The 21,670-nt window shown below is 39.9% G+C and overlaps 1 protein-coding gene across 3 annotated transcripts in view; it reads right to left on the bottom strand.

Annotated features, from left to right (window-relative positions):
* Nucleotides 1-21,670, bottom strand: part of LOC125450739 (MOB kinase activator 3B) — a 131,916-nt gene that overhangs the window by 51,812 nt on the left and 58,434 nt on the right. For all 3 annotated transcript variants that reach the window (XM_048526828.2, XM_048526829.2, XM_048526827.2), the window contains exon 2: nt 2,664-3,234. In XM_048526828.2, coding sequence (XP_048382785.1) covers nt 2,664-3,081 — 418 coding nt within the window. In that variant the 5' untranslated portion in view covers nt 3,082-3,234. The remainder of the gene's footprint in view (nt 1-2,663; nt 3,235-21,670) is intronic.

Raw genomic sequence — 21,670 nt, 5'->3', positions numbered from 1 at the left:
GCAGTTGATCGCAATATATCTGGATGACCTGGGTGAAGGAACCATATGCAACATATTCAAGTTTGCTTGTGATAGAAAACTGGTCAGGACTGAGTTGTGATGAGAATGCAAGGATACTTCAAAACGGCTTAGACGAGCTATGTGGGCTAATGCAGTACAGTGTAGCTAAATATGAAGTTATGCACCTAGGTGTGAAAAACAAAGGCAGAGTATATCGGGAAATGTGGATGTACAAAGTGATCTGGGTATCCTTGTACACCAGTCAATAAAAGTAAATGTTAGCTTGCTCTCTCTCCATGGATGCTGTCTGACCCCCTGTAATCTCCAGTATTTGTTTCTTTTCAGTACAGATTCCAGCATTTGCAGTAATTTGCTCCTAATAAAAGTAGACAAACAGATGCAGCAAGCAATGAGGAGAGCAAATGGTATATTGGCTCTCATTGCAACAGCGTTTGAGTTCAAAAGGAGGGATGTCTTACTGCAGTTATACAGGGAGTTGGTGAATTCACACCTGGAGTACTGCATGCAGTTTTGGTCTCCCTACCTAAGCAACAACATAGTTGCCACGAGGAATGCAAAGGAGGTTGACTGGACTAATATCAGAGATGGCAGAACTGTCCTTTGAGAACAGATTGGTCTGACTGGGCCTATATTCACTAGAGTTTAGAAGGATGAGAGGAGATCTAATTGAAACATAAAATTCTAACAGGGCTGGACAGTCTAGAATACAGGGAGGATGTTTTTCTGGCTGGAAAGTCAAGAATTTGGGATCACAGTTTCAGAATACAGATACAGCAATTATGACTGTGATTTTAAAAAAGTCTTCATTCAAAGAGTAGTGAAACTGTGGAATTCTATCAAGGAAGACCAGAGACCAAGTCACTGTATTCAAGAAAGAGATTTCTTTTAGATTCTAAAAGGCATCATGAGGTATACAGGAAAGCAGAAATACAGCATGGAGGTAAAGGATCAGCTGTGAACTAACTGAATGGCAGAACAGGTTCAAAAAGGTTGAATGGCCTACTTCTACTACTTGTTTCTATGCTGTTATGTTTCTATGTTATCAACAAATTCATCAATTTGTACTGGAGCTTCATCTCAATGGATTCTGAGGTCTGTGTATGGTGGATACTGGGCATGGAGGCAGTGGGCAGTTGGCATGGAAAATGTAAGGGCAAAGGAGTTAGGTGGGGACATAGATTGGCATTAGTTGACACTAATTTAGTAGACGGCCTATAAAGGACCAGGGCTCTCTTGTGGCACAGCAGTAGTGTCCTTATCCCTGAACCAGGAGGACTAGGATGAGGTCCCACCTGTTCCAAAAGTGTGTAATAGTATCACTGAAGAGGTCAATTTAGAAAAAATAGGTAAAATTGAAAAAATCTAAACAAAGGACCATGGAGTTGAGGAGAAGGTAAATTTTAGCATGGTTGATTGTAGGGAGCATGACACGCATGCAGTTTGTGAGGGGAAAAGGTGTTTTTTTTCTTGTTGTCTCATTACCTATAGCAGAACCTAGCAGCAACAAGATAAGTCTTACAGGCAACACAACTCTGCACTTGCCATCTTCTGTGGCTGCCTGCACGCTCTTCCCACATGGTAGATTCGATTCCACATCACTCAGTCCACTAGAATGAATAGATGACTGACAGATTTGGGGTAATGTTAGAGTGTGCTGATAATACAACACCGCTCACTCAACACAACCAATGTCATTCTCCATGTCATTTACTATTCCTATGAGAGTTACAAAATACTGTCAATTTTCAACTAAAGGGAGAGTTTAAAAATTGAGCATAAAGATGTTAACAATTAGTTTGCTGTTCCCAGCGACACTGTTCTTATTTATTATACCCAATATGGAAGCATAAAAGAATCAATTAAAATGTTGGTCATGTCAGAAATCTCCCATTCCTCCACCAAGATTTTATGAACCTTATAGTTAACATCCAATATTCTCATCTATTTGATCCCTACCGGCATTTATCTGAAATTAATTCCTGCATTTGCTCACAAATCACTCAATACTGGAGTTTCTCAAATATTGAATGCAGCATAGAATTTCAATTTTTTTTTTAAAACCATCAAAAAGATTCTGTTCATTGAGTGGATAATCAGTAACTTGTCCTTGGATCTTGTAATCTATCAATAGCATTCTAATCTACTTACCTTATCATTCATGTTTTCAATGTTCGAATATTGCACTTGAAAGTTTTCATCTTAGGTTGAGAATGTTTAACTGTTGCAACATTGTACGAAACTAGTGACAGGTTAGGCACAGCAATTGATTTTCAAGTGTATGCAAATATTGGAGAGCTTCACCTAGTGATTTCACACGTCAACGAAATATAGGCATAATCCCCACAATGACCTTTTTCTTTATTTCACAATAATGTCAGCCAGAAAAACAGGGCTGTATACAGAAACAATAGCTCATTTGACTTAACTGGTTGTCTGGAAATGCTGTGTGATTATGTGGAACACCGGTTTACCCATTAGCCAATATTGCTCTCCAATAACTTTAACAGAGAGTAAAATCAGACAGGGTGCAATACAACCATTCAAGCCAAGCTTCAGTTTTTTAATGGTCAGAATAGTTAAAATTAGTCCCTATATTCTTCCAGTATTAAAAATTCCTTCTCCTGAAGTAAACAATAACTCACCAATGCTTGTTGGGAAGATTTCTTCATTATTGATTTGGACCTCAATCCAATCCATCAATAGGCTCATGTACTGAGGAGCTGGAAGGGCAGTGGGTCTTTTGTATTTGTGATCGTCCTGCCACCGGTATTCATACTTCTGTCCACCTGACATGATAGGGCAGCTTCTTTCAGTACAGAACTCACAGATTGTCCCATAGATCAGGTTAATGCGATTAAAGAAGTCCACCACATGAACTGCAATCCAATCATTAAGGTCTTCACCACTGGGTAGCTGGACAGCTCCCTTCAGGTCCACTCCTGAGCTTAATGAGGCCTGTGCTTTCTTATGGAGTTCAAATCTTTGAGTACCTGGTTCAAATTTCCTCTTTGGCCGAAAGGTCTTGTCTTTATTGAATACTTGCTTCAGGGCTATTGACATGGTTGGATGTCCGTTGCTTCAACCCAGTAAACTCAGAACAGCTACACTTTAGGAATGCTATGCCTTCTCTGATCTCTTAGTCCAATATTCAGTGGGTCCACAGTTTGCTTCAATCGTTTACTTCCTCTAGCTTTTTAGGGAGACAGCTCTTTCCTGTTTTGAGGAGTTAGGGTGGGGTCAGGAGGGAAATAGTTTAAAGTAATTGTTATTAATAGAATAAATTATTTTAAACACATACTTAAATTCTTACTACTACTTCATGAATGGGTATAATTATGTTCCATTTAAATAAAAATCCCAGATCATCTTTTAAAATAAGAAGAATCAGAACAATAGCTGAAATTTTCAAAATCTTATGCAGCATTCAATGAAATGTAAACAGAAGGCAAACTGGTTATAACTGAAATATCACCTTGATTATTAGTTTAATTTTTTGAAAGGTTGTATATGTAAATATTGTTGGAAAGAAAAGTTGTGAGCTTATACTGTATTGTGCAAACTTCACTATTTAAGGAACAGGATTTTTTCTTTAAAAAAAGCTTCGATAAGCTTCGTACAAAACACGTGAGACTAAATCTAGTAACAGTTTGATTAGTATGTACCTTTGCTAGCTTTTGTGCAAGCCACACTCAGTTGAATGTTAGTGAAGGTCCAGGAGGCATACCCAAGTTGTGAGTTTCTGAAATGCTCAAGTCTCAGACTAGTTGATTGGAACTGGGTAGGGAAAAGCAAGGAGATGAGCCTACTTTAATCACGTAAATTTGGCCCTTTAAACTTAACTGAGGATAGAAATAAGCAATGGTTTTGGTTCTCAATCCTGGACATCCAGCAGACCAGAAGCATTCACTAAATCTACAGAAGGAATAAATGTTAGCTAAAGGGATATCAATTTTGCTCAGGATTCCGTTTCCCAGAATTTAAACTATACAGTAATGTGCATTACCAGTCACCTGGCAAATACTTTACTTGGACAAAACATTGGTATAGCTTTAGTTTGCTCGACTCTGCTCATGCTGTCAACATTGCTAGAATTCATAACTGATATTCAAGGTAAGCAACTGGTCTCCAATGTCCATTTTTTAAAATAATACCACAATTTCTCTTTCCCTGCTGTTGTGAAATCGGTACTATGTCCTGTGCGATTGGCACACTGCACTATTTAGGTATCAGCACATACTAGGACCCAAAACGCTCAATGTGTAATTTTTTTGATGAACGTACAGTCCAATTTCAACACAATGCCAGTCTCCTCAAGCTGCTGAGTAATGCCAATTCTGAGGCTGAGGTACTCTGTCAGGCCACATTGATATAATTGGAAACTAAAGAATTATTTAAATGTCAGCTTACATCAACTAGACTACACTGTAGTTTCCTTGTACATTATCACTCATTAAGCAGGAATTTGCAACATTAAGCCAGCTCTACATACTACTAAGAAAGAGCTCAAATACAGAACAGAAAATCACGGTCATGGGTCAGCAGTTTTGTAACATGGGTAAGGTACTTGAGCAAAAACAGGTTTTTCTAAAATACGTAACATTTTCTTTCAGTCACTTCCACAGTTCCCTTATTTCAAACTAAGTCATCAAACTGGGAACTCAATTGAGTAGAACCGAAAATATTGAAGAAACTCAGTTCTAGCAGCATCTGTGATTGGAGAAACAGAGTAACTTCTTTAAAGCTCCATATCTACTCAACAAAATAAAACAATTTAAAGAGAAACAAAAGCTAGAATAGTTTTCTGAAAGACAAACTGATGGAGTTTTTCATTTTTTCTCTAAATTATTTTGGAGAATCACTAAGTAACCCTTACTTAAAAAAAGAATTTAGACACAGAGCCATTGAGGGTAACGAAAGACTACCAAACTGAAATATTAACATTTCTCTCAGCAGATGCCGTCTGACCTGCTGAGACTTTCCAACATTTGCTGTTTTAGTAAATAGTTCAAACATTGGTAGCTGTCATCTCTGCATATTTTCCAAACACATCTAACCTGTCAGCCTTTTCACTTTTCTCAGGCTCTGTTGTCTCCTGAGATCTACAAATCTTTAAAGATTCAGGCTTGACAATATTTAAATCATAATTGCATCATTTATCACACCTCTACTTTTTTTCCCAACTCAATGGTGTCCTAAACTATGAGCACTGACCAATCACTTTGATTCTTCAATTAACCACATCCCCGAAAGTGAATAACAAAAACAAAATATTGCAATTAATTCACACTATTCTTGATAGTTGATTCGAATGTGGTCTGTTAAGTAACATGTCATGTTCAAGAATTAGACACGGAATGAAAATATTTTTAAAGGAATCCAATTCACCTACATACAGTCAAAAATGTCAGTTCTGTGTTTGAATTCAATGCCAGATATTCTCTTCTGGAACATTCTCCAAAAAAGTGTGTTGTATATAAAAATGTCTCTGCATTCTAGTTTGAAATAACACAGAATTAAAAACAGACAAATATTTTCAGGAATATCCTGTGGATAATCTCAAAATAATAGAACCAAGCCTAGTATACTGGACAGCAGTCATTTCCTACAAACTGGCCTGCAAAATCATATCAGATTAAAAGTAGTGGTGAAACTGTCAGTCTAATCATTCCTTTCTCACTTATTGACTTTCGATGAATTTATGCATTGCTGAAGTGCTTGAATAGAATGGTAATTTATTGTCACTTGCATTTTTGCAAATAAAATACAGTGAAAAATGTTTAAGTCACCATATTCCAGCTGCTGCTTCTAAAGTAACAAACATGCCTGTTTCCAGGGATACACTCTGCATTCTTTGGAGTATATCCAAGGGGTTGCCTAGAAAGTGACGGACCTCACAGCATACTGTTTTATAAACTTATCAAGAGTCTGAGTTCCTATAAAGTGATTTAAACTCATCACCAAAATGGGTCCCATTGCTATTTAATACATATATATTTTTCATGAAATGTGTATACGTATTAAACAGCAACAGCAACCATCACTATTTTGTTTCCTTCTTTTGCTGTAGTTCTTTAGTGTTAAATTGTGCTCTACCATTTGCAATGGGTCCATTTATTTTAAATCCTCTGTTAAGATGACAGGCAGAATAATTTTAAATTAGCACAGTGGTTGACGAAAGTCACACTGCGTCACATCAACCCACACATTTGTGAATTGTCAGCTTTGATCACTAATTTGTTGTTCCACACCATTTGGCAGCAATAAAGTAATTCCCACATGTTGAGAAGCAACGGGGTCTGTGTTTGGGAATTTGGCTTATCTACCATTCTCATTGCTGAACAACCTGCATGATTACTTCAGGCTTCTGATCCTGCTCTGCAGGACAGATTGTTACCCTACTGACGAAGAAACTGAATAGAGATGGGGCAATGTCAAATTGGAACAAAAGCACCAAGGGATTATAGTATCTGGTGATAAGCAGGGTTGATAGATTAATTATTTTACAGTATTTAATGCACTGTCTCTTCACTGTAGCTCCTACGATTCTACGTTCCAACCAACATATGCAGCAGGTAATTCAACAATGACAGTTAATGACCGCCAAAGATACTCTGTTCTCACAGAACACACATTGCCAACCAGGTTCAGGTGATAGCAAGAATTCTAACCAATGATTCTTCACTTAACTCAAGAATGTTGACATTAACTATAATATCACTGCCAGCCTGTGATCTGCAAATTCAAAAACCTGAAAGCAACCTGGGATCTTCTTGGTTCATGTGATTTAAATATTCACTGGGAAAACAGTAAGATATCAAAAAGCTTACTTTATATTTACGTCAAAATACACAGCAGCTAAATCACAGAAGCAGCCCATGCAATCCAGCCAACCATATTTCTGTGATAACAAAGTGTGGAGCTGGATGAACGCAGTAGGCCAAGCAGCATCTCAGGAGCACAAAAGCTGACGTTTCGGGCCTAGACCCTTCATCAGAGTCTCGGCCTGAAACGTCAGCTTTTGTGCTCCTGAGATGCTGCTTGGCCTGCTGTGTTCATCCAGCTCCACACTTTATTTTGGATTCTCCAGCATCTGCAGTTCCCATTATCATTCATCCATATTTCTGTTTCCACTTCGCTTGAGCAAATCATTTGATTTGAATTTTTCCAGCCTGTTCTCCATATTTCTTGAAATCTTACATTTTATGCAGTTACTGTTAAGTCAGGACAGGTCTGAATGTGACTGGTTCACCTTACCCGAGAAGGGTCTATAACATACCAGCACTCAGTCAAGGCTTTTAACAATCATATGCAAGGTCATACTGTGCAATATTTCTCCAAATGAAAATCAACACTTTCAAGATAGGAGAGCTGACCAAGCAAGAAAGTTTTGAGCACTGCTAAGAAAATCCAAGAATATATAGGAATTTAAAAAAACAGTAAGTATTAATTAACAGCCACACATTTCTGATGTCAAATATTTCAAGAATTACTTGACTATTATTTAAATCATGTTCACTAATGACCTGTAGATGAGGCATTGTGCCTTGCTTGATCTGGCCTACACATGACTTCAGACCCACAGAAATATAGCTGACTTATATCTGCCCTTTGAAATGGCCTAGAGAGCTCAGTTCAAAAGGAATAGGCAACAGATGCTTGCCTTGCCAGCAATGCGCACATTCAATGCAACAATGAAGAATTAAAATAATACATTATATGCCTGATATTTCACCAGAACAGATTCTTACACAGGGTTAAATCCAAAGCAAAAAAGTGAATACATTTACACCGATCATTTGGTAGAAGGTATTTTTAAACTCTGACAGATAATCAATGAATTGCCAATTACACAAAAAGATGATCTGTCTTGTCATAGAAGTTCAGTTGCAGATGTGAAAACAGAGGTGAGTTTCAGAGCACATCTTGCAATACTAGAGTCATACAGCACAGAAACAGATCCTTCGGTCTAGCTCGTCCATGCCAACCAAGTGTCCCAAATTAAACTATTCCAATTTATCTGCATTTGGCCCACATCCCTCTATACCTTTCCTATTCATGTCCAAACATCTTTTAAATGTTGTAACTGTACCTGCATCTACCACTTCTTCTGGCAGTTCATTCCACATAAAAACCAGCCTCTGCGTGAAAATGTTGACCCTCAGGTCCCGGTTAAAACTTTCTCCTTTTACCTCAAAAATATACCCTCTATTTTGAATTCCCCAAGGGAAAAAGGCCTTTGATGTTCACCTTATCTATGCCCCTCATGACCTATAAAGGTCACCCCTCAACCTCCTACGTTCCAGTGAAAACACACACAGCCTATCCAGCCACTTCCAATAGCTCAAACCTTCCAGTCTGGGTCTAATATCCTTTTAAATCTTTTCTGCACACTTTCCAACGTAATAATATAGCATTGCCTCTGCACAAAATTAATAAAAATATTTTAGCACCAATGTGAGGACTTTGCTGACCCCTCAGATTTCTCTCCTGACTTCAATAGACTCAAAGTATTTTTTCCAGCTGGCTTGTCTGTTAGATTTTCTTTTGAGTTCTACAAAGGTGGAAAGCTCAAAGACAAAGGGAGCTATAGCTTACAAAAGTTATTTTTAAGAATGACTTCTGCATATTTTCCTAATCAACCTGTTTGCAGATGTTATTACAGAGTTTTGGAGCAGGTGTGGGACTTCAACACAGGTCTCTGTGACTCAGGATAAGGACACCACCATGGCAGCACAACAGCGACATAAAATTACTTCTACAAATCTCTGTACCATCCAGTACAGCTGCACGGCATTAACGTCTACTTTAAATGAGACAGCAGTTCTATATTATACAGGTTCTGCTATAAGGGCTTTTGTTAAGGGTTCTTGTGTAGTAGTGGTATTGTCTGTACCTCTAAGCCAGGAGACCCATGTTCAAGTCCCATCCACCCCTCATATTTGAGCAGACGGTTAGGAAAATATCTGTAAGGACTTTGCTGTGGAGCTTCCAAGTTAGGTACGGTAGTTCCACCAATATCAGGCACTTGGCAGAACAAATCATAAATGAGACCAGTCTACCTAGCCTGTGTGAATGTTAGCTTCCCAAATGCAGCTATATAATTGCACTTCTCTTCCTTTGTATTCTAATGAATTCGAGCATTTAACTAATTCTCAAGCTTGAGTTGTAGTGTCAGAAACTTATTCTTCTGTGCACAATGCTATAATACAGTCTAAAAGGACAGTTCTATTTCTTTAATGGTTGGAAATGAAGTAGAAAATTTCATTCCACAGATGTGTACTCTTTTCTTGACCACCCTGTGCAGAGATGAATTCAATAAGAGCAAAGCAAGTCACAGGAAATACAGTTACATAAAATTTTCAGATCAGCCTCTTCTTCAGAAGTTGGCATCCTGTTGATTCAATGTGGAAGTTCAATAGCTCAAATAGCAATAAAGCAGACAGTTAGTGGTCCAGCCAATCTGATCAGAAGATTCAGAACACTGTCAGAGTCATTATTATTTGGTCATGATTACATTGCTTTTTGTGGAAGATCGCTGTGTACACATAGTCTGTTGTGTTTCCTACATTGCAACAGTGTCTACACCACTGAAATATTTCATCACAGAACCACAGAAGTATGACAGCAGAGAAGGAGGCCACTCACCTCCAACGTGTCTACTGACTCTCCACATCAGTATCTTGATGTAATGCCATTCTCCCGTCTTTTCTCCATGCCATTGCATATTGTTTCTATTCAAACAAACAGTCATCCAATACTTCTCAAATGCCTCAGTTGAACCTTCCCCCATCACATTTTCAGGTGTTGCATTACACATAGGCCACCTGTGGTGAAAAGCTTTTCTCAGATCACAGCTACAATTTTTGTAAATCATTTTAAATGTATACTTGTTCAAGCTGTATTCTTTTATGAGCGGAAACATTTTCTATCTACTCTATTCAGACCCTTCATTAATTTCCAACAATACAGCCTCCAGTGTAAGGATTAATCCATGCTGACTCTTATTCACATCTTGGCCATCAATAGCCATGATACTCAATGTTGACTTCCCATTCTCTATGCACTATAAGCTTGATGTCATCCCAAACTATTCTCTGTATCTGTTCCTTCACCAAGTCCTGCTATCATCTTTGATAGTGATGGCCTGCATTTGCTCTTATAAATTAAAATTCTTACGCTCTTGTTTAAACACTTTTTTTCAAAATATCATTCCTTGTTTCTTTTTAACCGCCTCTGGTAATACAAGGAATTCTTACCAATGTTCCCAAGTATTGTTTCAGCATATTACAGTTTTTTGTCGTCATGTTTTAAGATCACGGGCATTATCCATGATGTTCTAGCTAAATCTAGCCCTCAAACAACATCTATAAAAATACATAATCTGGTCATGATCACATTGCTAATCACATTCATATTCAAAAATTGTTGGTAGAATACTTAGCCATTGAATATATTCACGGAAGAGATCAATATATTTCCAGACATTAAAGATATCAATAGATATGGGGATAGTGTGGGGAAATGGCATGAAGGTAGAAGGTCAGCCGTGTTCTAGTTTAATGATTGAGCAGTCTGAATGGGCAGATGGCCAATGCTGCTCCTACTCCCTAAGTTTCTGTGCTCCTAATATGGATGTCACTCTTTGATATCGACAAAGAGCAGAAAAAAGAACAGAAACAACATTCCACAAATGCAAACTGATGAATGTTGAGTGTTCCACTAATTTTGGGTGAATTAAATACATTTCGGCCCCAAGGCACAAGGGAGAATTCCTCAAAAGTAGCAGTATATGACCTTTTTTTGTGCACTTGTAAAGACAGAGACAGTTTCACTTTCAGGCACTGGGTCATCTTCATATCCTAAAGGCACTATTTTGAACGCAATCCACTATCTTATCTGAAAGACAGCACATTGCTCCCTCAGCATCACAACTGAAGTTTTAACATGGACTTCTAGTTTCTGAATTGGGACCTGACTTCAGAACTATCTACTGTAGAGGCAAGAGTGTCACTCATGAGCCACAGCTGACACCTCTGATTTGCACTAACTCTCTTCTTTTTAAAGACTGTCTTTCCCTCAAACCCATTAGGTTGTTAGTAAACTCCCACATATCCCAGATGTCCACGTTCTTCCAGGACCGCAACTTTCCCCCCCGCAGTGGTCGAGAACGCCCTTGGCCGCGTCTCCCGCATTTCCCGCAACACATCCCTCACCCCGCCCCCGCCACAACTGCCCCCAGAGGATTCCCCTCGTTCTCGCATACCACCCCACCAACCTCCGGATACAACACATCATCCTCCGACACTGCTGCCATCTACAATCCGACCCCACCAAAGACATTTTTCCATCCCCACCCTTCTCTGCCTTCCAGAGAGACCACTCTCGCGACTCCCTTGTCTGCTCCACACTCCCCTCCAACCCCACCACACCCGGCACCTTCCCCTGCAACCGCAGGAAGTGCTACACTTGCCCCCACACCACCTCTCTCACCCCCATCCCAGGCCCCAAGATGATTTTCCATATCAAGCAGATGTTCACCTGCACATCTGCCAATGTGGTATATTGTATCCACTGCACCCGGTGTGGCTTCCTCTACTTTGGGGAAACCAAGCGGAGGCTTGGGGACCGCTTTGCAGAACACCTTCGCTTGGTTTGCAACAAACAACTGCACCTCCCAGTCACGAACAATTTTAACTCCCCCTCCCATTCTTCAGACGACATGTCCATCATGGGCCTCCTGCAGTGCCACAATGATGCCACCCGAAGGTTGCAAGAACAGCAACTCATATTCCGCTTGGGAACCCTGCAGCCCAAATGGTATCAATGTGGACTTCAACTTCAAAATCTCCCCTTCCCCCACTGCATCCCAAAACCAGCCCAGTTCTTCCCCTTCCCCCACTGCATCCCAAAACCAGCCCAGTTCTTCCCCTTCCCCCACTGCATCCCAAAACCAGCCCAGTTCTTCCCCTTCCCCCACTGCATCCCAAAACCAGCCCAGTTCTTCCCCTCCCCCCGCTGCATCACAAAACCGGGCCAGCTCGACCCCTCCCCCCACCGCATCCCAAAACCAGCCCAGCCTGTCTCTGCTTCCCTAACCTGTTCTTCCTCTCACCCATCCTTCCTCCCACCTCAAGCCGCACCTCCATTTTCTACCTATCACCTCATCCCGCCTCCTTGACCTGTCTGTCTTCCCTGGACTGACCTATCCCCACCCTACCTCCTCACCTATACTGTCCTCTCTACCTATCTTCTTTTCTCTCCATCTTCGGTCCGCCTCCCCCTCTCTCCCTATTTATTCCAGTTCCCTCTCCCCATCCCCCTCTCTGATGAAGGGCCTAGGCCCGAAACGTCAGCTTTTGTGCTCCTGAGATGCTGCTTGGCCTGCTGTGTTCATCCAGCTCCACACTTTGTTATCTTAGGTTGTTAGTAACGCCTTCTCTTGTCCTTTAATAATGCCATTGTGAGGACATTTAATGTATTGTATTCAGTGCAAGAAATAAAAGGAGAGATGCTGGTAATACTTTGTGTGGAGATAGGAAAAAGTTTATATTTCCACCTGAACACAAAAGGTAGGAGCAAAAGTAGGCTATTCAGACCATCGAGTCTGTTCCACCATTCACTGAGGTCATTCTGGATCTAATTATCTTCAGCTCCACTTCCTGCCTTTTCCCCATAATCCTTGATTCCCTTACTGGTTAAAAATCGGTCTATCTCACTCTTGAATATCCTTAGCAACCCAGCCTCTACAGCCTTTGTGATAAAAAAATTCCACAGATTCATTACACTGTGAGAAAATAAATTTCTTATCTCTGTCTTAACTTGTTGACCCTTTTCTCTCATATTGTGCCCTCTGGTCTAAACTCACCTAAAAGCGAAAAGGATCTCTGTGTATCTGCCCTATCAAGTTCCCTAAGCATCTTGTGTATCTCGAATGTTGCCTATCTTCTAAATACCAATGAGTACAGACCCATCAAGCTCTCCTCATAAGAAAATCCCTCTAAATCTGAGATCTACCTTCTCTTGATTGCCTCCAATGTCAGTATGTCTTCCATTTGATAAGGAGAACAAAACAGTTCATAGTATTTCAGGTACTACATTCTTGGTAAGGTCTAACTAGTACATTGTACAGCTTAAGCAAGACTTCCTTATTTTTGAACTCCATTCTCTTCAGAATTAACGCAAACATTCCAATTGCCTTCCCTATTACCTGATCAGCCTGCATGATACTATTTTTTGTGATTTATGCACAAGGACTACCAAATTCCTCTGTTCTGTAGATTTCAGGCTGGTGAACTAATAAGGTTGACATGTTAACTTCATTTTTAATTCTCAACTTGACGCTACCAAACCGGAGTATTTCCAGCATTGTTGTTTTCATTTCAAATTTCTAGCATCTGAAGCATTTTGCTTACGTGCACAAATCTACTTTTTGTTTTTTGATGATAATTCTGAAGCTTTATGGTGCTTTAGCCAGGCGACACATCTAGATGTCAGAAGATAGAGGGATTTACTGCTGCATTGTTCCAAGGCTCTGGCTATACAAATTGATATTTACTTTACATTTTTGTTGTATTGCTGCATATAAGGAAATTTAGATTCAAAATTAATTTCAGTGAGTGCAATGCCGATTAAATTGGCCCAGATCATAAGTAATTGCATTCTAAATGAATCAGGTGTGTTGATTTATACCCAGTAAACAGGTTTGGCATCATAACAAATCCTAGAATCACTAGTACTGGGCCAAGAATTACATATTATGTAAAGACAATGGTTTTGGAACAGAAATTTGGTGCAGTGACTTAAAGTTCACATAAATAAAGTTGACAGCAAATGGGCACAAACTTCCTATTTTAATGCACATTTTGTTCTAGACCTGTTCTTGCATTGGCAGAACTACTCATTAAGATGGATGGGAAGCACAGATTGACAGTGAAGAACTGTAACACTCTGGCACTTGCTGTGTCTAAATTCTTTATGACTAATTTTTGTTTCAACATACTTTTGGCAATATTTTCAATTCCATTCTCCAATGGTGAGTCCAAATAAAAGTTCTGTGATGCAATTTTGATTTTGCATATGGATTACAGGTAACTTTAGAAATAAAAAATATTTTTGTGGACAATTTACTAGCTTTCTGACATTATGGTAATGCATAATTAAAATGGTAGCTGCAGTTTTTTTTAAAGTTTAATACTATTTGGTACATTTAAATGGTATTACTCGAGAGTTGAGTATATTTCACTGACATGACATTTATTTTACAGTGGAATGCAATACTATCTTTAAGAGAAGACACCCTGAATAACAATCTGGAATAAACATTTAGAACTTTATACTACTTCATCACAGAATAGCTCGTAAGGTGCACATGGTGGATACTGGGTGAGCTGGCATTGTGGATGTTAAGTGAAAAGGCTGGTGGGGGGGGGGTACATGGGTTGGCATTATTTGGCACTACATTGGAATGGGGCTATAAAGAGCCATGGGCAGCTGTAGGAGCATAGGTTGGCATGAAGAGTCTGAGCAATCTTGAAAGGTTGAGCTCAGGGCAACAGGTGGCATGATTCGCAATGGGTGGGCACAGAGATCATGGGGGAGTGAAGGGCACAAGTCTGAGGCCTGGAGAGATGTGTTATGCTTTATGCTTTCTTTTAAACACTTGGATACAGTGCTGAAGCTAAGAGGCAGTCCTTTCATCCTGCCTACCTCTGGATTTGTCTATGGTTGTCCAATCCAATTCACTGGGAATCCTGCCACCCCAGAAAAAAAAAACCAACTCCTAGGGGACTTTCCCTCAAGATGTGTATGCTAAACTTGGAATTCGAAATCATAGAACAGACAGCATGGAAGCAGGCTATTCAGCCCACGAAGTCAACACCGACCTTCCGAACAGCATCTCACCCAGAGCCACCCCACTATCTTATCCTTGTAACACTGCACTTCCCATGGCTACTTCCATGTAGCCTGCACATCCTCAGACACCATGGGCAATTTCCCATGGCCAATCCACCTAACCTGAATATCTTTGGACTGCAGGAGGAAACCGGAGCACCTGGATGAAACCCGTGCAGACACTAAGAGTGTGCAAACTCAACACAGACAGACACCCAATCCTCCTGGCATTGTGCATTACTCAGCCGTACAACAATTCATGCCTAAGTCATGCAAAGCTCCCACACTGTCCCATGTTTCTGGAAGCTTCCCAGCCTGTTTTACACTGGGGCCCCACTGTAATGCAATCTGCTATGATATGGAACTTAGAATGTTGTGACCATGTCATAGATCCTAAAATTTTATTCTGCAGATATGGCCACAAATCTGCGCCATCTAAAAGCACAGCCAAGCACTTCAAATAAAAATAATCAAAGAAGCCATTTATTAACTTGGTTGATGTTAAACAATACCTGCTTTATTAATTTATTCAGGAGCGACATGACAGGAAATTGTCACAATATGCATGGCCTCAAATGCTGCAGGACCATGTCTGAGCACTAGGCACAAGCCATGAAATCATCCTGTCTTGCTATGACATGTGTGGGCCCAGAGAACTGCATTCGAAGTATTCTAAATTTGAAAAAAGACACTTGACAATTCATTGGTTTTGCTCAAAACAAGGGATAATAGAACAGATAACACTTTAATCAAATAACACAGCTAATTCAAGTGATTTCATGGTGCAGTGGGTAGTGTCTCTGTCTCTGTGTCAGAAACTCTGAGTTTGAGTGCTATAGTTTTGACATGGCTTCATAAAAACAGAACTTAGAATCAGGGTTAGGCCATTCAGCCCCTCAGGCCTGCTGTGCCATTCTGTAAGATCATGCCTGATTTGTGGCTTCAACTCTACTTTCTTGGCCTCCCCCCTGATATCCTTTGCTCCCTCTTGGTCAAGAATCTACCTGCCTAGTGCATTAAATCTGTGAGAGAAAGTTTCACAGACTCAGCACGTGCAATATTTCTCCTCACCTCTATTTTAAATGGGTGACACCTCATTTTTAAACTATGTTCAATAGATCTAGTCTGTCCCAGAAAGGGGAAAAGATCCTTTGAACAAGCACCTTTCAAGTCCCCACAGGTTCTTGTATCTTTCCATGAGTTCACCTCTCTTTTTCTGAACTCCAATGAATATAAACTGAACCTGTTCAGCCTTTCTTCAAATGAACTATTGATTGTACCTAAACTGGCCCTAAGGTGAAAACTAACTGCAATCAGTGTTCCTACTGAATCAAGGTCAGAAATCACACCACACCATGTTTTGGTCAAATAGGACAAAAGGGGCTGTGCTCCGAAAGCTTGTGATTTCAAATGAACCTTTTAGAATATAACGTGGTGTCAAGTGATTTCACCTTGTCCATACCAGTCCAATACCAGCACCTGTAAATCATGTTCCTACTGAAGTGACTGAAAACTGCTCCACCTTTCTCACAGGCTCCTGCAACTTTCAATGTGTTTTATATCACATGCTGCAGCATTTCCAAGATGCCTGGAATCCACAACAATAACAGATTAAAAGATTAAATATTTCCCTGTCTAGAATTTACAGCAATACACAGAGTGAATGATCAAATGCTTCTCTGCACTGGGCTGACAGAACCACATATCTTCAGCATCCCTAAATTATGTTAATGCTATTGTATACAAGAGGTGCAGCTTCAGTTAAATCTTTGCGGGAGGGAGACTTCAAAAAGGTCTAATCACTTCCATCAAATTCCCTCTAGCAATTAGATTTTCACTGGAAGCAGAATTTTAACAGCATGATTGATCTATTCTATCATCCCAGCCAAGTGAGTACAAGAGAACAGCGTGTGTGGCGGGGGTGGCGGTGATGGGTGGAATAAACATAATATCATAGCACTAAGTGCCAATACTAAGCGCTCTTTGTAGTCCTGCTTTTACAAATGCAAATAAAAGCTTCAACTGTTACAGTGATCTTTAAGGGCACACAAAAGAACTTCCTGCAGATGCCTGTGTTCTTAAAGTAATGGAAAACTCTGAAAATATCTGATTACTAATGGCACTGGGTCAGATTTCATTTGGAAACTCATTCCAAGGAATTAATCAAAAAGGGAACTTAAAATTAAAAATCTAATATTTCAAGTGTATAATGTGCTAACATATTTTCAGTAACCTGAAAACTAAATTTACTCTGGTGAAAAACCTTTCCTTAGCAAAACAAAAACAGAACTGAGGGAGAGTCATTCGATCTAAAACGTTAACTCTGATTTATCTTCACAGATGCTACCAGGTCTGTTGAGCTTTTCCTACAATTTCTGTTTCTGATTTACAACATTCATAGTTCTTTTCGGTTTTTACTCTTTCTTACTGGCCATTTACATACTATATTGGATTGAAGTCTGCATGAAGTGCAAAGGCAATAGTTCACTGATGTGTTCAAAATGTGGAAATCAGCTACTCGCCAGCAAACAACCGTCAATATCAACCACTGCCAACATTGGTGGACGCTGGGCACATTAGACCACAGAAGTGATATACATGGACTATTTCAGCCACTGCAGTGAAATAAAGAAGAAAGCCCTGTATGAACCTCACAAATGAGCCTTACTGACTGTTGTTCCAATATGGAAGAGTTTGACTAAATAGCAGCACTGATGAAACTTTGATTCTTAAAACGACAGAAACACACATTTTACTTTTTTTAAAACAAGTGGCAAATCAATGCAGTTGATTACAGACATGGCATTGCATAAAATTTACTGTATTGTAAATGGGGCATATTTCACCTCATGATCATGCCCTGCATGTTATAGAACCACTCCTACTCAAAGTTACCTTGCAATATAAGATAGATAGTCATCATTTTCAGACAAAAATATAAAATACTGGAAATACACTGCAATGCCACTAGCACATTACAGCAAACAAATGGTTTCATGATGTGAATCATTGGCTGTTGCATAGTAGGTGGTTAAGCTTGAACACTTCTATTTTTTTTCCAACCCTCTCCTCTCTTTTCTCTCCTGTCAATCTGGGATTTAGTCTCTCAGATGACAGCTACCCTACATTTCCAAAGAGCCACTATATCTCCGTGAGCTTTAACGAAGATTGGCTACTCAACAATGAACAGCATTTAAAAGTTGTGACCAACTAACTTATCCACATTCCAGCCCCATACCTATCATTCATTTTGCCACCAATATCTTTCAAACATATGGGTTCTTTAGGGGCTTGTGTTATGGTACATGTAAGGGTAGTGACCTCATGGTCGAACAAGAAGCATCTGACTGAGTAACTATTTGCTGGTTGTAAGAAAAGGTCTGTCCTATGACAAAGATCACTGGAAGGACCTAGCTTTAGCTCTTTCTCCCACAAAATTCTAGTTTTCAGCCAAATCCTCATGACATCATCACAATGGGTGGTGATAACTGCAATCAAATATTAACCCTTTGCAGCCTCTGAACCCACATTCAACAGAAAGCATTCAGTTTAAAAATGATCTAGAATTTCCTCAACATATTTTGTTTATCTATTATAACATAAGTTATCATGGTTACATCTGAATTCAACCTGCAGACTGAAATATACTGAATGTTGTGACACCTGGACTGACCAACCTCAGTGTCAATGTTATGCACTGGAAAGTTTCCATGCAAATGTCTTAGCTGACATTAAGTATTTATGGATGGGAGTTTGTTCGCTGAGCTGGAAGATTAGTTTTCAGACATTTTGTCACCATTCTAGGTAACATCATCAGTGAGCCTCCGATGAAGCTTCAGCAGAGGCTCACTGATGATGTTATCTAGAATGGTGACGAAACGTCTGAAAACTAACCTTCCAGCTCAGCGAGCAAACTCACATCCAGAAACTCAATCTGAGCTACAAATCTTCTCAAAACTCGCTATTAAGTATTTACTTGTGCACTAAACGAGAAAAATTTTCCTCGAACAATGCACATTCTACCACGAAGGAAAAAAACAAAGTCTATTCGTGTTGCCAAGTATGACAACGAGCCCTGATGTTTGTTGGAGCGGGGTTGTCAGGACAACAGAACAAATTGAGATCTTGAAACCCAAAAGCTATAGAGTTTTTATTCCAGACTGTAAATGTTTATTTTTAATAATGGTTATCAGAAACTAACCTGATTTACAGGCTTGCCTCTCTGATAGGTGGGGAACAGTCCAGTAAAGTTGGAGCTGAGGATCAGGTAGGATTTGTAGGTCATGGATACAGAGATTGGAATGGGTATACAGAGCGTGATTATGTAATGGATCTAGTTGGCAATGGTAGGGCGCAGATATGGGGGAAGAGACCAGAATCATAGGGGAGGTTTGGGGTGGTGGTAGTCAATGATGGGTGATCATGAGTGAAGGGATAGAGAGTGTGTCAATGGTTGCTGCAAACTGTTAGGAGGAAATTATGGAATTGGGATGAGAGATGCATATTAGGTTTTCTTGTTGATCAAAAGGAAACATGTCAACTTTTAATAGTCCACAAACAGTGCTACTAAAGGACTTACCAAATGGATCTAATCCATCTCACATTTAACTTACCAGGTTAAAAACCTCTGTGAAAGAGGAAACACATAAGACCCTCTTGAGGTCAATCAGTTCCTCACTCTCAAACCACTGCCTAACCCAGAATCACAGAAGTGTTATGGCACAAAAGAAAGTTATTGGGCCCATCAAGTGCACACCAGCTCTCCAAATGAGTATCATAATGTGCTATTCTTTTCCATATACCTTTGCAGTAACATTTTCAATGGCATAATGTACAGTAGTAAGCTAAAATCAATAGAGATCCAATGCCACATCCAGTCTGTGAGCACTGCCTTTGGTTGCCTAAGGTGCCACCAATAATACTTCCCTTGAGACTGGGGAAGATTAAAAGATTGTGGCCAGTGCCTCTGAAATTTCCACTTTCGCTTCTTTCAATATCCTTTGATATGTCCTCCAGTCCCAGTGTCTTGTCAACTTTGAGCACCAACAGTCTATCTAACACTTCTTCCTTATCAATTTTGAATGCTTGTAATGAACAAGTTTCCTCCTCTGTCACCATGGCCTGGGTAGTATCAAACTCCTTGATAAAGACAAGTGCAAAGTATTCACCCCAGCCAGACCCCAAGATGACTTTCGGATACCCCGTCATGTTGACTGCCTGTCTTCTCTCAATTTCTCTCAGCTTTGCTAATATGATTTTTCACCTCTCTCAGAACTTTCTGTATTGTTCTTGGTTCTCACTATATTTCCTAAATGACACCTACCATAAACATTACAATATATGCAACTTTGTTAAAACAAGAAGTGGTGGTTTTATGGCAGTTTGGGCTCTTGTTTCACATGCTTAACTTTTTAAGCTGGCTTCAACCTAAATCCACATATTGTGGTGTCTTAAAATGATCCCCATTGGTGTGTGTTGTTGATATTCTAACCTAAAATAAAGAATAAAAATGGTCAAATTGTTGCAGAAAAGGATAACTTCCCCAACCCAAACATTTGAGAGCTTCAAATTTGCAAGCCTATAACATGAAAATGATTAGGTACATGGGTTTTGTCATTTGTGTTATGGGTATAGTTAACATTTCTTCACATTAATTACACAGAAATCTGAAGAAGGAATATCAATACTGACATTAACTTTCATGCTGATGTAGCCAATGGCAAGATTTTTTTTAAACATTAAAAGTGATGCAATCTGGCTAGTTTAAAGCATTCATAAATTTTGCAATTCATCCTTAAATTTTTAAAACAAATTAGAACCCAAGTGACATTTGGAACTTCATCAACTAAACTATTCCTTCGTCACAAACATCCCCAATAGTAACTCAACACACTCAAAAACTCTTTACATGAGCAAAGTACCCCTCTTTCCACACTGAACTAAAAAGACATTAGTGTTGTCAATTTTCCATCCTTTTGCACTGAAAACAACAAAGGCTGGAGATAACAGCAGGTTAAGTTGCATCCATGGAGAGAACAAGTTAACGTTTTGAGTCTAGATGACTTTTCATCAGAGCAGTCTCTCTACACTTCCACGTCCCTCTCCTTTACAAAGTTTATTCAGCTTTTCTTGTCCTGTTCCCTTCATTTTAATCTACTACCTTTTTAGCTTCCTTTTACAAGTCAACTCAAACTGCCCTCCTTCTTTCTGTTCAAGCCAATTCAAACTATTGCAAACATTCTCAATGCACTATTGTAACCCATCGGTTCTTGCTGGCAGAGATAATGGGAACTGCAGATGCTGGAGAATCCAAGATAACAAAGTGTGAAGCTGGATGAACACAGCAGGCCAAGCAGCATCTCAGGAGCACAAAAGCTAAGATTTTGGGCCTAGACCCTTCATCAGAGAGGGGGATGAGGAGAGGGTTCTGAAATAAATAGGGAGAGAGGGGGAGGCAGACTGAAGATGGATAGAGGAGAAGATAGGTGGAGAGGAGGGTATAGGTGGGGAGGGGATAGGTCAGTCCAGGGAGGACGGACAGGTCAAGGAGGCGGGATGAGTTTAGTAGGTGGGAAATGGAGGTGCGGCTTGAGGTGGGAGGAGGAGATAGGTGAGAGGAAGAACAGGTTAGGGAGGCGGGGACGTGCTGGGCTGGTTTTGTTGGGGAAGGGGAGATTTTGAAGCTTGTGAAGTCCGCATTGATACCATTGAGCTGTAGGGTTCCCAAGCGGAATATGAGTTGCTGTTCCTGCAACCT

Source organism: Stegostoma tigrinum, chromosome 3 (assembly GCF_030684315.1).
Source record: "Stegostoma tigrinum isolate sSteTig4 chromosome 3, sSteTig4.hap1, whole genome shotgun sequence".
In the NCBI taxonomy this organism is placed as follows: Eukaryota; Metazoa; Chordata; class Chondrichthyes; order Orectolobiformes; family Stegostomatidae; genus Stegostoma; species Stegostoma tigrinum.
This window is presented reverse-complemented; position numbering and strand designations above follow the sequence as displayed.